This window comes from Melanostigma gelatinosum, assembly GCF_949748355.1.
Source record: "Melanostigma gelatinosum genome assembly, chromosome: 4".
Taxonomy (NCBI): domain Eukaryota; kingdom Metazoa; phylum Chordata; class Actinopteri; order Perciformes; family Zoarcidae; genus Melanostigma; species Melanostigma gelatinosum.
This window is the reverse complement of record NC_136637.1, coordinates 20565694-20580392: the sequence shown is the minus strand read 5'-3', so window position 1 is coordinate 20580392 and position 14699 is coordinate 20565694. Positions and strand designations below refer to the sequence as shown.

Genomic DNA, 14699 nt, shown 5'->3' with positions numbered 1-14699 from the left:
TCAACCAGAATTGTATCTCAATTGAAATTATCTAAAATTTTTAATGAACAAGTATTTATATGTAATTTTTACATTAAGTTAAAATGCGTGATCATTTTAATCTTTTCATCATTGCATTATTAGAACTTTGAAATGTCCATCCAATAATGAAAAATCAGGCAAGTCAATCAAATACACCATGTCTATTTAAATTTGTTACATGAAAATAAAAATCGCATCAGACATTAAAGTTTACATTTTTTTCATTTTCATATGATGTAATTGGTCATCACATTTGACTAACAAAGCAAGCAAAGCCTCACGGGAGCTGTTATGTTACCGTCTGAAACAGGAGTAGATACTCTTGCATCACAGAATTGTTTTGAGTAAACGCACAAGGGACTGAAGGTGGAAAGTTGCATATCATGGTCTCAGTTTCCTCACATTTACTACAACGAAGTTTCCAACCTGCTCTCCGGAACTCTCAAATCCCCCGTAAACACCCACGGACCTCTTTATCGTTAACATGGTCGTAGTCATCTTTTGCTGGTATCAGTTTTTGAGATAAGTTGACTTGGACCCTCGTTAGGAAAGCCATGAAAAGGTGACATTTGTTAATTATTCACAATGGAAACTGACTCACACATGAACCAGGGGCGGACTTTACCACGAAGCAGGGTCAAACGGCCTGCTACCAGCTATTTGTTGTCTAATAAAAAACATACTTTAAATTACCTGCTACAATATCCTTTGGTTTACAAAAACATACAGTCATGGATTATTTGGTGATGGTTAATATGCAATGATTTTACTCACCTCCGCCGTCTCTTCTCTTGCTTCATCTGATTGAGTGGATGCTCATGCGACTACGGCAGGAAACCAAAAGCTGCAGATAACTTCACCACAAATGAATCTGTGGTTGTTTATCGCTCTAGTCTGATAAAAGTCAGATCTATCATCACAGACTCTGATCACACAGTTCTATAAATGACCTCCATGTCTACTGATGTGGTGAGGTTTAGCCAGCTGTGAGGAAGTAGCAGCAGTCCATTTGATCAATGTCGTTTCTTTGCATGTTCAGATTAACAATGAAACAACTAATTATGATGTAATGGCATAGATAAATATTAACCTTAGATAAGGATTAAAGAAATAACTCCACCTTTACCAGGTTCGACATTTAAGGGATGAACACATGAATGCACCACTAATGATAATCAAATTCTGCAATATATAATATGAAAAGGGTCATTCTGCATGAGTACTTGTGCTTTTAGTACTATTAATTATATTTTGATGCAAATACTTTTGTACGTTTACTAAGTAAAGTTAGTGAGTGAATTTAGATCAAACTGAATGCAAAAACCACACTAAATGCCAGAGTCACTGGTTTCTAAATGAAAACTACGAACGCGATGCTTCTTGTTTTGTTCTTTTGATAGAATTACTCAGCATCTGTATTCATATCATCACAGCAAGAAAAATAACTAAAGGGTGGTTTATATTAAAGATCGAGTTTAATTGCATATTCAGGTGCTGAAACATAAAAATATACAATACAACATTAAAAATAATTCCAGTAAGAGCAACATCTCATTTTAAACTGGGGACACCACAAAAAAACAAAGACGATGTATAAAAAAAAAAACTGACTCCAAATACATCCCTCTGCTCAAAGTGTGTTATTGTCTTAATCCGAGTAGATTGAGGAGTTTACACACAAAGTAATTACAGGTTTAAAACCAGGATTATGTTGGATTTCAGTGCGTGTAACTCGGGTAAACATTTCTCACGTGGTTCAGATAAAAGGAGTCTGAAGAGGACCCTCATTCAGTCGGCCTTCAGGGCGTACAGCACGTCGTCCTGGCTGACGTTGAGGCGGACTCGCTGCAGGACTCCCAGGCGGCTCGGCTCCAGCAGCAGTAACCTGCAGGCACCCAGACGCTGACACACCGCCAGGCCCTCCGACACGCTGAGAGGCTGCAGACCCTCCACCCGACACAGAGCCTGGTGCTGCACGAACACCTGGGACACAGACAAACAGAGGGGGGCACATGTATTTAGGTTTCTGTGCTTCAGGAGCGAAATAACAGGGAGGTTGACTTTAGAAGAGTGTTTTATATACAAATTAACACACAAACAACCTCACACTCAACACTGCTCTTCCTTGTGTCCTCAGCAAAACACCTGCCATGACATAGTTGTGTCTCGCGTCACACACCCAAATTTACCGTTTGGCAAGGTAGACCATGTGGGGCCCCCAAACGGCTCTAGATGTATTACGTTAAATCATGAAAAGTATTGAATAATGCTAACTATTCTAACTCATTGTGCCCCAAAATAACGTACAAACTGCCCCCAAAGGCACGTAAAAAATAAGCAACTCAACTGTATACTACTCTGAAGTGTACTTCTACTTCAGAGGAGAGCATCGTCGTGCCACATTTACCCGACAGAGACTGGTTATATTGCAGATTCAGATTTTACTCACAAAATATATAACAATTAAAATTTGATGATGAACGGACCTTCAGTAAACTTAAGCACATCGTGCTGATAATGCTTCTCTTTCACTCGGCACTTGAAGTAAACATTTGAATTCAGGACTTTACTGCGCGGTACTGGGACGTGTACTGTTAGAACTGAAAGCTTGAGACTCTTCCCTGCGTGTTGGTTTCTACCTGTTGGAAGGTGGCCTCCTCCAATCCCAGCCGCCGGTACTCAGCGATGACCGCCCGGAGGAAGAGCTGCTCCTGCAGCGACGCACACCTGAAGACACATATCGGTCACCTCGTCTCATCACACCTTTACAACTCCACCGTGAATGAGACCAGAATGAGAGGCTCACTTGATGGCAGTGATGTAGGCGGAGGAGAACATCTCATTCAGCGCCTCCATCACGTGACTCATTCCGACCAAACCCGTGACGGACGGGTCGGCGGCAGAGTGCTCGCAGATCTCCGTCGCCCTGCGGCAGATGTCCAAACATCGGCGAGCGTCGCCCGACAGAGCGGCCACCTGGGAGAGCGGGAGAGGAAGACTTGTGAGAGAACGGACCCGTGAGGAAGCTCGGGTCCGGTGAGAGACGTCCCGGCCGCTTACCTTCCTGGACACCAGCTGGAGAGCGTCCTCCTCGAAGGCCTTCACCTTGTTCAGCCGGGACATGATGATCTGCTGCAGCTGCTTGAAGCTGTACGGCTGGAACGACATCCTGGTCAAACCCTGGAAACATTTAGGCAAACGTGGTTCGAGCTTTATTGTGCAGATAATTATCTCCACTCAGTCGTCATTTTCCATCACAAACAATGATACATGTTTTAAGGGCTGTGTAGGGGCTATTCGTTTTGTGTTATTTTATTCATAAGTAGTATCGCTTAATCATTCTAGATGTTTGCTTATTTAGGTTAGATCATTCGTTTGATATATTAAGATTGAAGATTATTCTTTTTAATAGTCATTTGTTTAGTTGAATTATTTTTTGTTGTTTAAGTTGTTTGTTTATGAATTGGGTAACACAACCTGTGGTTCTTTATAGGAGTAGGCAGGTATAGGACCAGCATGCACTGGGGTGGGCCTATGGTTTTTAACCAGAGCAGGAGAGGCAGCGAGGAGAGTTTTTGTTCTTTTTGGTTTGAGAAATAAATAATGAGAAAAAAACAGAATCCTGTGTAGACAATGAACTCCTTTGCCTGCGTAAACCACAAACCCACAATGCATCAGTGGCCCTTTGATTTATTGGACAAATCGCCACTACAGGCTGCTTGCTGCTCGAATCCAACTTTTTATTGATTCCACGACTGATTCACAGCGTGCATCGGACCGCCGAAAAGGTGTGGTGGAAAATGTTCTTGGGTCACTTTTAACAGCAACGGAATATGGAGAAGTCTTTGTCTTAACGTTACCTTGCAAGGCAGCAGGATTCTTGCGATGTTGCGGGATCTCACATGACACAAAAGAAATCCATCCCGTCAGGCTTCAAGTAATGTGCTTGTGACCGGTAAGCCAGGACACAAACCAGAGTCCTGTGAGGAGCGACTGGCAGCTACAGCGAGACACAGGGGTGTGTGTGTGTGGGAGACGACGCAGAGAGGGGACACCAACCCAATTTTTTATAGAAAGATTTATAAAAAAATTTGCTAAAATTAACTTTCCTTTGAAATGGTGCCCCCTTTGTTTCCTGTTTTGCAGTCTTATTTTTTGGATTCCTCTTACTCCATCTCGTGGCCAGTCCCATTAGCGCTCATTGTGACCTGAGTGTACCTTTGAACTTGATCTGGGTCAGTGGAGGCTGTGAGACAGATTCAATTTATTCTTCTTTTTTTATCCATTTTCAGCACTCAAACGCATTAAAACGTATTCAAGAAATATTTTTTTGTCAAAAGCTACTAGCGACAAATCTGGCGACTTGTTCTGGTGTTAATGGAGAATCTTCTGGTGTTTGACTCGTTAAAGCACGTACGTTCTGCACTGTCGTGAACGAGCAGCGGGAGCCGCCGTGAGCCCCTCCGCCGCCGCCCACAGAAGCCTCGCGCTGCAGTCAGAGCAGAGGGGAGACGCACTCTCGGCAGATAGTGTATCTATAGGTGTTGGCTTCATTTTTACACGAAACAAATAATAACCGTAGCTGTGTTTCAGCTGCAGGACAGCAGTGAAGGCCCAGGTATAAAATGCACGGCCCGCCACTGCATTACACCAGTTCTAGCTTCCCTTCATCGGCTCCAGATCAATGTCAGAGCAGACTTTAAGGGGCTCCGGACGACTCTCACATACATCACGCTCACTGCCAAATCCTCTTCTTCACTATCTCCTGACCACAATCTGCCTTTGACTTGTGAATTACGTGCACAAGCTACCGTATGAGTTAATCTGAATAAAGAGCTGTGACAAGGCTCAGCTCCCTTTACCAGTCTGCTGGCCACCCGGTTGATCATGATCCTCTCCGGCAGGTCCATGGTGTTCGCGATGGTCAGCACCACCAGGCGGGCGTGGCGCCGCGTCGGCCAGTCGAACAGGTTGTACATGACGTTCTGCTTCCGGGTCCATAACAGGTCCAACTACAGGCCGAAGCACAAAGGGTTAAAGTGGGTTCGTCTGCTGTCACGCGATCGTCTCCCAACTTTACAGCTCCGGAAATATATTGATGTCTAGAATAAAAAGGTATAATATGGAGTCGCATTGTTGTAAACACAGCATTCAAAATTCGCCCGTGCTCTCCGGCTCAGAGAGTGAGAGTGAATGAAGAGAGGGAAAGTCGTAAGTGAGAACGAAGCCTTATTTTCTGATTGTGTCACAGCGGTTACTTCCTTTTCCCTACTTTGACAAATAGAACACATCGTATGATTGACACTTTCAGCTTTAGTCCGTGAGCAGTACAAGTAGACATTACATCAAGCCCTTCAGAGGTTCATGCCATAGGTAGACACATCCTCTGAGGAAGTTGCAACAATGTGCAAGATTCATGCGTGCGTTTGCATGAATGAGCTCAAACTTATATCAAACAAGCTGTGGTTAACCACCGTGTGACGTTAGTTCTTAAAACTGTAAATCACAACTGTAAACTTCTCATACTCTTTTGCAGAACTCCAATTACTCACAACTCGTTAGTTTCAGTGATATTTTACTTTTTCATCCGTACCATGAATGTGAAGCTGGCAGCAGTACTTCTTTATGAAGCAGCAAGAAAGTGGCTTAAAAGTGTCTCTTGCAGAGCATCTCTGGAGCTCCGGTACCTGAGCTAACGGGTGGAGCCGGCACCCCGTGTACAGGGGCCCAATGCCCTTTACTGTGTGTCCTGCACTCTCTCCACCTGTCCTGTCTATCTCTGGTTGTATAATGGAAGCAAATAAAGTCCAAACAATTAATGTTAAAAAAAAAAAAAAAAAAAAAAAAAAAAAAAAGGAGACCAATACGGTCTGACTTCCTTCCTGTCTGTCCGTCTGTGGGTGTGTTCCCACACACGGTCTGACTTCCTTCCTGTCTGTGGGTGTGTTCCCACACAAGACTTAAATCAGCTTTCAGCAGCATATTAATCCACATTTAGTGCTCTAGTGCAGTCACTCCCAAAGACCCACAGGTGAGCAGGAGATTGTATTAGGGTCGCAGCAGGACAGTGTGAGGAATTCTGCCTCGCTGGGGTGCTATTCCGCTCACGGATACAGTTACTGTGCGCTCTTATCACGTGCATGCGCCATAAAGAATGCCTGATGTTAGGAGATGCATTCACTGATGGTTCGAGTCTGATCATGAATAAAGATATAGAACTTCCCCAGATTTATCCTCCACTTGAATTCACATAGTTAAACAATCTTTATATTATTCCCGTCAATAAGCAATCGAGTTCTTACTTCATCCACCAGCAGCACGGTAGTCTCCTTCCTGGGTGCAGGGTTGCTGAATCTCTTCTCCAGCAGAGCTGCTGCGTGGTCGGCCGTGGCCTTCTGACCCGTCAGCTTCTGCAGACACAAGACGGATCATTTAGTGAACGTTGTAATTCAGCTGGAGCACTAAATTGAATTAAGAAACAGATCAACATTTTCCTTTTTAGATTGTGAGGAATGACATTTCTAGTTTAGCCTAGCTTAGCACAAAGACTGAAAGCAGGTGGAAACTGCTAGCAGGAGTTCATGTTGGTGGACTCACAAGAGACAGATAAAACAAATTTAAAAAAAGAAATCTGTGCAACAGGTTTCCAGATAACTTGACTTTTCGTCCCTAGAATCGGTCATTCTCGTCCTACAGCGCCACCAGGTGAGAGCCACTCTGATGAAGATTGACATCTCCAAAGCAGCAGGACCAGACAGGGTATCAGGCCCGACACTGAAGTCATGTGCCGATCAACTAGCAGGGGTGTTTACCAACATCTTTAACCTCTCACTGCAACAGTCTGTGGTCCCCACATGCCTCAAATCCACTACCGTCACCCCCGTGCCCAAAAAACAAGAGGTCTCAATGACTGTACAGCCACCAGTTTGCCTATTGGGGAAACAGCTCTACGGAGGATGCTGTCTCAATGGCACTTCACACATCCCTGTCCCATCTGGAGCATTCAAACACTCGCCACAGGATGCTATTTGTTGATTTCAGCTCTGCTTTCAACACAATAGTCCCCCATACACTGGTACACAAACTCAACAACCTTGGATTATCCACTACACTCTGCTCATGGATTATGGACTTCCTCACAAACAGACCACAAACCGTCAGAATGGGCAACCGCACATCCTCCACCCTCATCCTAAACACAGGAGCTCATCGGGGCTGTGTGCTCAGTCCAGCCCTTTTCACCCATGACTGCACACCCATCCACTCCTCTAACACTCTGGTCGGACTGATATCAAACAACGAGGAGGCGCACTACAGAGAGGAGGTACAACACCTGGTTACTGACAGTAACCTGGTCCTTCACACGACAAAAAACAAAGAGATCATCGTGGATTTCAGGAGAACCAGGAAGACCACACATCGCCCTCTCCACATAAACGGTGAGGAGGTGGAGTGTAAGTGACATCACAAAGGATCTGACATGGGCCCTGAACACCTCCCACCTGGTGAAGAAAGCCCAACAGAGGCTGTTCTTCTTGAGGAAACTGAAAAAAGCCAAACTCCCCTCTCAGCTCCGAGTCAACTTCTACAGGAGCACCGTAGAGACAATTCTCTGCCACTGCGCCGCCGTGTACAGAACTATACAAACACGTACGAACAGACTGAGGAACAGTGCCTTCCCCAGAGCTGTAGCCTCCATTACCCCCCCCCCCCCCTCTCTCTCTCTCGTGTGAAGTTCACCGCTCTCACCTGCAGGATCTGGACGTAGGCCTGATGAGGATCCGTCATCTTCATCCCGTTGATCTCGATGAAGTGGAAAGGGGAGATCTCGTCCACGTCGGCCGCGTGCTGCAGACAGCGCATCACCTCCTGGACTGTGGCTGTCTTCCCTGTGCCCGGCACACCTGAGATGTACATACACCTGAGACACAAACAACAACAACATCACAACAAACACGAGAAAGACGGTCTGAGTTTATGTCATTCAATCAATCTGTGAATTAGTTTAAAACTAGCATCCTGAATGGGATTCCACTGTGACAGAGGGGGGTTATTATGATGAGACATCTGAATGGAGAAGATGTTGACATTACTGAGTTTATAACATTTCTTTTAGGTTTTGGAAATCAGTAAAATATTAGCTTCTAGTTCAAATGGTGAACCTGGAGGTCAGCAATTAATTGATTTGTTTATTGGCAGAAAAAACCTAAAGAAGAAGAGCTGTGACTACCGACTGACTCTTAAAGTGCTTACAGGCAACCATGGCATTAATATAACAATAACTAATAATATAATAACTGCTGCTATTGGAAGAAAAAGCGTTACACACATTACTGTGTGTAATTAGGGGCAGAAATTAAATGATGACAACACCAACAATAATTGAACTTTAACTGGAGGATAAAGTACAAGCCTGTGACACATGGCTAAATACTCGATAGTTTTACCTCTTGAGTACTTTAATAACAGAAAACAATTAGAGAAGGGAACAAACTGTTCACAGATCAGGGTCTCACAAACCGTCTCCCGGGGTCAGACTCTGTATTGTTTGTAGGTTTTCCATGTTGGTGCCAATACGATTCTACTAACACCAAAAGAAAAACAGAATGAGGATCTGGGTCTTACCCCCCCGTGCCGTCTACGATCTTGCTCTCCACGAAGCTGTAGATGTCCTGAAACTCCTGCTCTCTGCAGGGCAGCGACTCTGGCACCGAGGACACGTGCAGCCTACAGCCCAGACGTGCAGAGTTAATACCTACACTACTGTTGAAGGCTTGGAATCAGCCGATGTGTTTATTTTTCTCCTTTCCATCAATGACGGCTGGTTAACAGAGAGAACTTTTGCGGCAGGAGATTACAAATTTTGAACAAGAGTGTTTATAGATGAGGGTCAGAGGTCACCGATTGTTGCGTCTCACCTCGTCCTGGCCTCCTCCAGAACATTAGCAGGCTGTCGGGCCGGCAGCGACCTGCTGGGGATGCTGGGAATGGCGCGATGAGGAGTCCGTGGCGTGCCGGGTGTGCTCTGTCGAAACATGAAACAGTTAAAAGGAGACACGGTGAGAAAAGAACCGAAGACCCGATTCTGTCAGTTTAGAATGTTTTCAGGACTTTTACCTTCTTGTTTGGAGTTTTTCGCGGCGTTGTGGTCGAGGAGCGAGTTCTCTGCTTTGACCGAGGAGTACCAGACCCTGCCGCAGCATATCTGCCCTTTTTAAACACTACCTCTTCATCACTGTCGAGCCCTGACTCCTCCTCCTCCTCATCCTCACTGCTGCTCTGAAGCTCCTTCTTGGATGGAACAAACTCCTCCTCGTCCTCTCCGTCTGAGTTCAGGTCCTGCAGGTCGTCCAGAAGGTTCCTGATCACACAGAAAGTGAAGCGTCAGTACTCTGAAGCCTCCCACAAGAACTTATGAATGCATCGGCCGGTGGACTGAAAGACCGACGACTCCCTCCCTCTCGCTGCACTCACAGCTGTTTTCTGATGCGAGACGACACCAGCTGGGCCGACTTCCTCTTCGAGCTCCTCGGTGTGACGGTGACCGGCAGCACCGGAGAGTTTTCATTATCCACCTCAGCCCTGTCCACATCAACAGCAGAAGAGCCGTCACATTTCGATGGCAGAGGGAGATATAATATTCAAACTGATGCTAAATAAACTACGCTTGCAGAGGGTTTTAGGCAATCAAGACATTCAGATCATGTTGTGGCTTGTTAGTATCTGGTACAGCCTCAATGCTCGGTGGTAACAGGACTCTTCTGATTATGTGGGTCCCCCTCAGACAAAATTGTCAGTATGTCTGCTAGTTTGCTACACCAGACAAATATCTGTGTATGAATCATAAGAGTGTGTCTGTTTTCTAGAGACACAAGAAACATCGTTACAATAACGTGTGTACACTGCACATATTATATGTTAGCTGCTCCTGTTTGCAGTGTAACATGGATGAACAGAAAACCATCACTGGGTTACTTTGTTACTGAAGAAAACTTAAAAACATGAAGACTCTCAGGCAAGTTCTGCAGTTATAAGGAGTGGATTTATGGACATGAAGAAGTAATGAAAGAATGAACAGAACATAAATAATGATCTCCTCAGAAAGTGGAAATATGTTTATCATGTCTCTGTGTTGAGGTCTGACTGACTTATGACTCTGAGAAGAAGTTGTTTTGTTTAGAAACACAAGACACGCGTCTACTCACAGGACTCCCAGGAATGGTTCCTTCAGGGTTTCCGGTTCTTTTTGTCGAGGAGTGGTAGCTCTGTTTGAAGACACATTGGATTTTTGGGGTTACAGCACTGGATTGAATTTGAGAAAAGCAAACCCATTAATGATGAAGTGATGTGTGGATGATCACACTGAAACCACTTCACCCGGCTGTGCAGACTCAAACCTCAAAGAATATAAAGATTAGAAATAAATAAATAAAATCACCACATGCATGTGTGAGCTACAGGTGCGAGGACCCCTTTGTTGTACTCTGGGACTCATGAACATTGTATTATTAGTTATTACAATCCTGCAGCACCTGACTCACTTCTGTTCCCTGGTGGCATACTGTCTCCTCATCGTGCAATTTCTTCTTCTGGGTGTCTTAACCGAGCCAGTCCTTAACCCTGCCTCCATCACATCATCACCCTGCTGAGGACTTTCATCCAACAGAAGAGGCACCAGTGAGTCTGCACATTTAAACAGGTCATCTCTGGTTGAAACCAGTTTAAAACCTGCGGTGAGGTTGCAGATTGCAGCGAACTGAATACCCCTCTGCTCACCCAGCATGATGAACAACTACAGTGACAGCAAGGTAACGAATGTAACAATGAAGGTAACAATGTTCCTGTAAGTTATTAATAATACCAATAATTTGAATGTCAACGTTACGAATGAAGTTCTGAAGCTTCTAACTATTCGGTACAGACCTGATGCGTTTACAGTACATGCATTTACGTAGAACAATGACAGCCTTACAGGCGGTGCAGGTCTTTCATTTATTCTCGCTGAATTGTTTGGATATAAAGTCGCCAGCCATGCTCGCTGCTGTGCTGCTATACTTGAGCTTCACTTAAAAAGACTGCCGTTGTCCTCACTGGAGGCTACAAATATGACCTTTGAATCATGCTGAAATCTTGAAGGAGAAAAAGATAGAGATGTAGTTTTTTGGTGAAACCACCCAGCTGTAGCAAAAACACATAACCACGATATTCCCTGATGGGAGCTTGGCTGTGTGTCTTCCTGCTGACTGTGAAAGGATGCGGACACCGTGGCTGTGTGGGAGAGTGGACTCTCACCTGGCAGACGATGGAGGAGTGTTCCTCTCGGAGAGAGACACCCTGTGGAGGACGAGGGTGGAGGGCTTCAGGGGGAAAGTGCCCAGAGTGTGGGGGGCTGTGTGGGGCTTCTTGAGGGGGGTGAGGCTGTGGGTGAGGGGCGGGTCCTGAGGGGGCGAGGCCGACAGTCTTCCAACAGCCCACATCACCTCCTCGTCCAGCTCCTCGTCCAGCAGCTGGCTCAGGATGTCATTGTTGATCGACTTCTTCTCAGGATCTGACGGGACGAGCAGGGAAAACATGGCCGGAAGTAAAGTATGCAAAAAATATATTTTATTTTTAGTGCTGGGCAACGATTCAAATATTTAATCGCGATAAATTTTTTGCGATTAATTGCATTGTTATGGCAAAGTTCAATAATGAATTCAAAAGTAGTGTATTGCGCACTTTTATTTTAAAAGTAGTGCTATATGAACAAAAGGGCAATAACATTTGGTTCACGAGATGCAGGCAGCATGCTTCATACTTAATGTGAATATAATTCATACTTTGTTGGAATCTTATTCTGAAAACCGTTGGAATCTTATTCTGAAAACCTATTCTGAAAAAGTTCGTCTGAAGAAACCGGATGTTGTCTCATGTTAACCTTTCCGCTAACTTTCAAAGTCCTTCGCTCGCTCCCGATCTGTGCCGTTTAAATGCGTTTACCGTGAATTTCAGCATACCGGTGCACGAACATGCAAGTGTCTGCTGAGTGGACCACGGAGATCTGACTTTACCGCAACTGACTACAGGATGTTTGCTGGCTTTTATCCCACTGTTCTTGTCATCCTCTTGTTATGTATATGTATGTCCCTTGTCTTTCAATTTAAAAAAGAAATAAAGAAAATTGAATAAATTTTAAAAAATGCGTGAAATAATTGTCTGCGTTAATTAATGAATGCGTTAACGCGAAATTAACGCGTTAACTTGCCCAGCACTAATTATTTTGCTTTACAAAGATTGGATAAATATAATATTTTTGTATTGCAATTTCTTGTTGCCAGTTGGCAGATATATCTGCCAGTACAGTATCTGGAATTAACTCAAATCTACCACTGCTACAACCAGAAAAGACTGTACTGCTTTAAAAACACTCACTGCTGAGTTCTAGTTTCTTGCGGACGCCGGGCGTCCTGACCGAGGCGTTCCTCCTCTTGGCGCTCAGACATTTTGAGGCGGACATTTTGGTGGTGGAGTGCAGCGACTCTACTTCCGCGCTCATGGTGTCCCGGTTGTATCTCACTTCCCCCTGTGCGGCCCGGCGCATGACAGTGAGGTCCGGAGTCGGTAAGGCGCGTCGAGCGGGGCCTCGAGACGCTGGAGCCGCTGCAAGCGGGGAGCAGAGGGGTGATGGGGGGAGAGAGGCTTTGGGACAGGGAGGAGTGGAGGAAGCTGGAGCGACTTCAGACTCCACCAGAGCAGAGTCCAGCATTTTGAAGGTCTTGGAGTCCCAGGACAGCTTCACGTACAGGGTGTCCCTATCGCCAGAGTCTGGGAACGGAGCTTCTCCAATCAGGTGCTTCACCTTTGAGTGAAAGGACAAAGACTTAAAGTAATCCCACACAACATCTTCCCTCTCACCTCTAGTTTTACGTCCATGCAGACAGTTTATGCTATCAGATATCTGCATCTGTACTGGTGAATAAAATTTGGAAAAAATGTAATTAAATAGAGCAAATAGTATACGGCTAAACATTTGGCCACATGCAAAGAGCAACGCGTACCCACAGTTCTCCACTGATTCAGCATTGCAACAATGTCAAACTCATGATGGGCAGTTAGAAAAGACGATATTGCCGATTCTACTGCATTCATTTTGACTTTATTGTTATTACCTTTTGCCACAGCTGACGTACACCAGACAAAAACAACTGCATCTTATTGAGAACGCTAAGAATCACTTATCAAAACCCCAAAACAAATCATCCTAAAGACACTATTATATGCAGGACCTCTTCAAGAACCCTTTTCCTTACTTATAAGCAGACTGTAAGAGGTCTCTTATACATTCATATAAGGGGCGAGAGAAAGAAATAGGATAACTGCATTTTTAAGGATAAGTTTGCCCAATGACAAAAACATGACTTAATAAGAGTGACTGGAGTATTTGCATGTTATTCAGGGGTCACTGAATGTCACCTGCACAGGCTCGAGGATGGACCCGGCGTCGACCTCGTCGTCACAGCTGCGGCCCTGGTAGTAGAAGATCTCCTGCGGGTGAGGCTCTCTGCCCAGCAGCTTCAGTTTGCTCACAGGCACTTCAGACACACGAACAAACCACTGAACCACCGCCTTCTTCTGCTTCCCGCTCTCTGAAACACGACGAGAAACAGAAGACATTCGGCAACATGTCCTCGAGGACAAAGTCAAGTGCAGCGTCAAGTGACTGTGACTCACCGTCGCCAAACAGCCGGACGACTTTGGCCACATACGGGCTGTCTTCATCCTCTCCTTCTATGAGGATGTGTTGGCCGGTCTTAATGACAGTTCCCCTCGGGACACCTTCCACGCTGATGGCCAAAGAGCTGAGATTGACAGATTCAGATTATTAATGCAAAGCTAATCAACAAAAAAAAAAAAAACATGATTCATTATTACAGATTAAGCTGCCCAGACATATAGAAAGTAGTTAAAATTAGCTCCACCTTTACCAGCTCCACCAACATTACATCGATGAACACATTAAGCATCAAAAAATATGAACCAATAAGATAATATGCATTCTTCGAAAATGGGCCATTCTGCAATATGAGTACTTATGGTACATAAAGTATCTTTTGATGATAATACTTTGGTGCTTTTATTGAAACTTAATTATGAATGCAGGACTTTTACTTGTAGTGGTGTATTTCAAAACTTTAGGACTACTATTTTGATTTAAGTAGAAGTGCAACTTTATATTTCTACTCTTAATTCCAAAAGACCGAAACTTAGTACTCACCCATATTCATAAGTCTTTAACTTCCTGTTGAAACTTAAAGGCTTTCCACGCCACTCGTAGACTCGGCGGACTCTCAGTCTGGTGAAGTACTTCATCCTGTGTCCTCGCGGTCTGCTGCACGAGCTCAGCTACAACAACACAAACACTAATCAGGACAACACGAGGACTTGTCTTCGTCCGTTTATCTGCTTTAATTCGAACCCTGCATCGAAAGAAAGGAAACGTTTATAGGTCAAGTCTTCAGACGACCCACAGCATCATTCAGAGGTTTCGCGCGAAAATTGCGTAATTTCCGTTTCTTCTTCTTCTTCGTCGTCTCCGTTTCTTCTTCTCTAGTTTTAATGACGAGCTACAAAGAACCGTTAATGGTACATGCTGCCCTCTAGTGGACGGGAGTGTATTACATCATGAGTTTATATTCTAT

The 14699-nt window shown here is 44.6% G+C and overlaps 1 protein-coding gene across 1 annotated transcript; it reads right to left on the bottom strand.

Moving 5' to 3' along the window:
* Positions 1 to 1590: 1590 nt before the first annotated feature.
* Positions 1591 to 14449, bottom strand: orc1 (origin recognition complex, subunit 1). Its single transcript, XM_079266805.1, has 18 exons — positions 14276 to 14449; positions 13732 to 13859; positions 13474 to 13646; positions 12433 to 12859; positions 11314 to 11569; positions 10563 to 10673; positions 10227 to 10286; positions 9496 to 9603; positions 9139 to 9382; positions 8940 to 9046; positions 8647 to 8748; positions 7771 to 7942; positions 6324 to 6431; positions 4884 to 5033; positions 3082 to 3201; positions 2828 to 2997; positions 2661 to 2748; positions 1591 to 2004 (listed from the first exon to the last, which is right to left on the bottom strand). The coding sequence occupies exons 1-18, from the start codon at positions 14368 to 14370 to the stop codon at positions 1810 to 1812; spliced, it is 2814 nt and encodes a 937-aa protein (XP_079122931.1). The 5' UTR covers positions 14371 to 14449; the 3' UTR covers positions 1591 to 1809.
* Between the last annotated feature and the right edge of the window lie 250 nt (positions 14450 to 14699).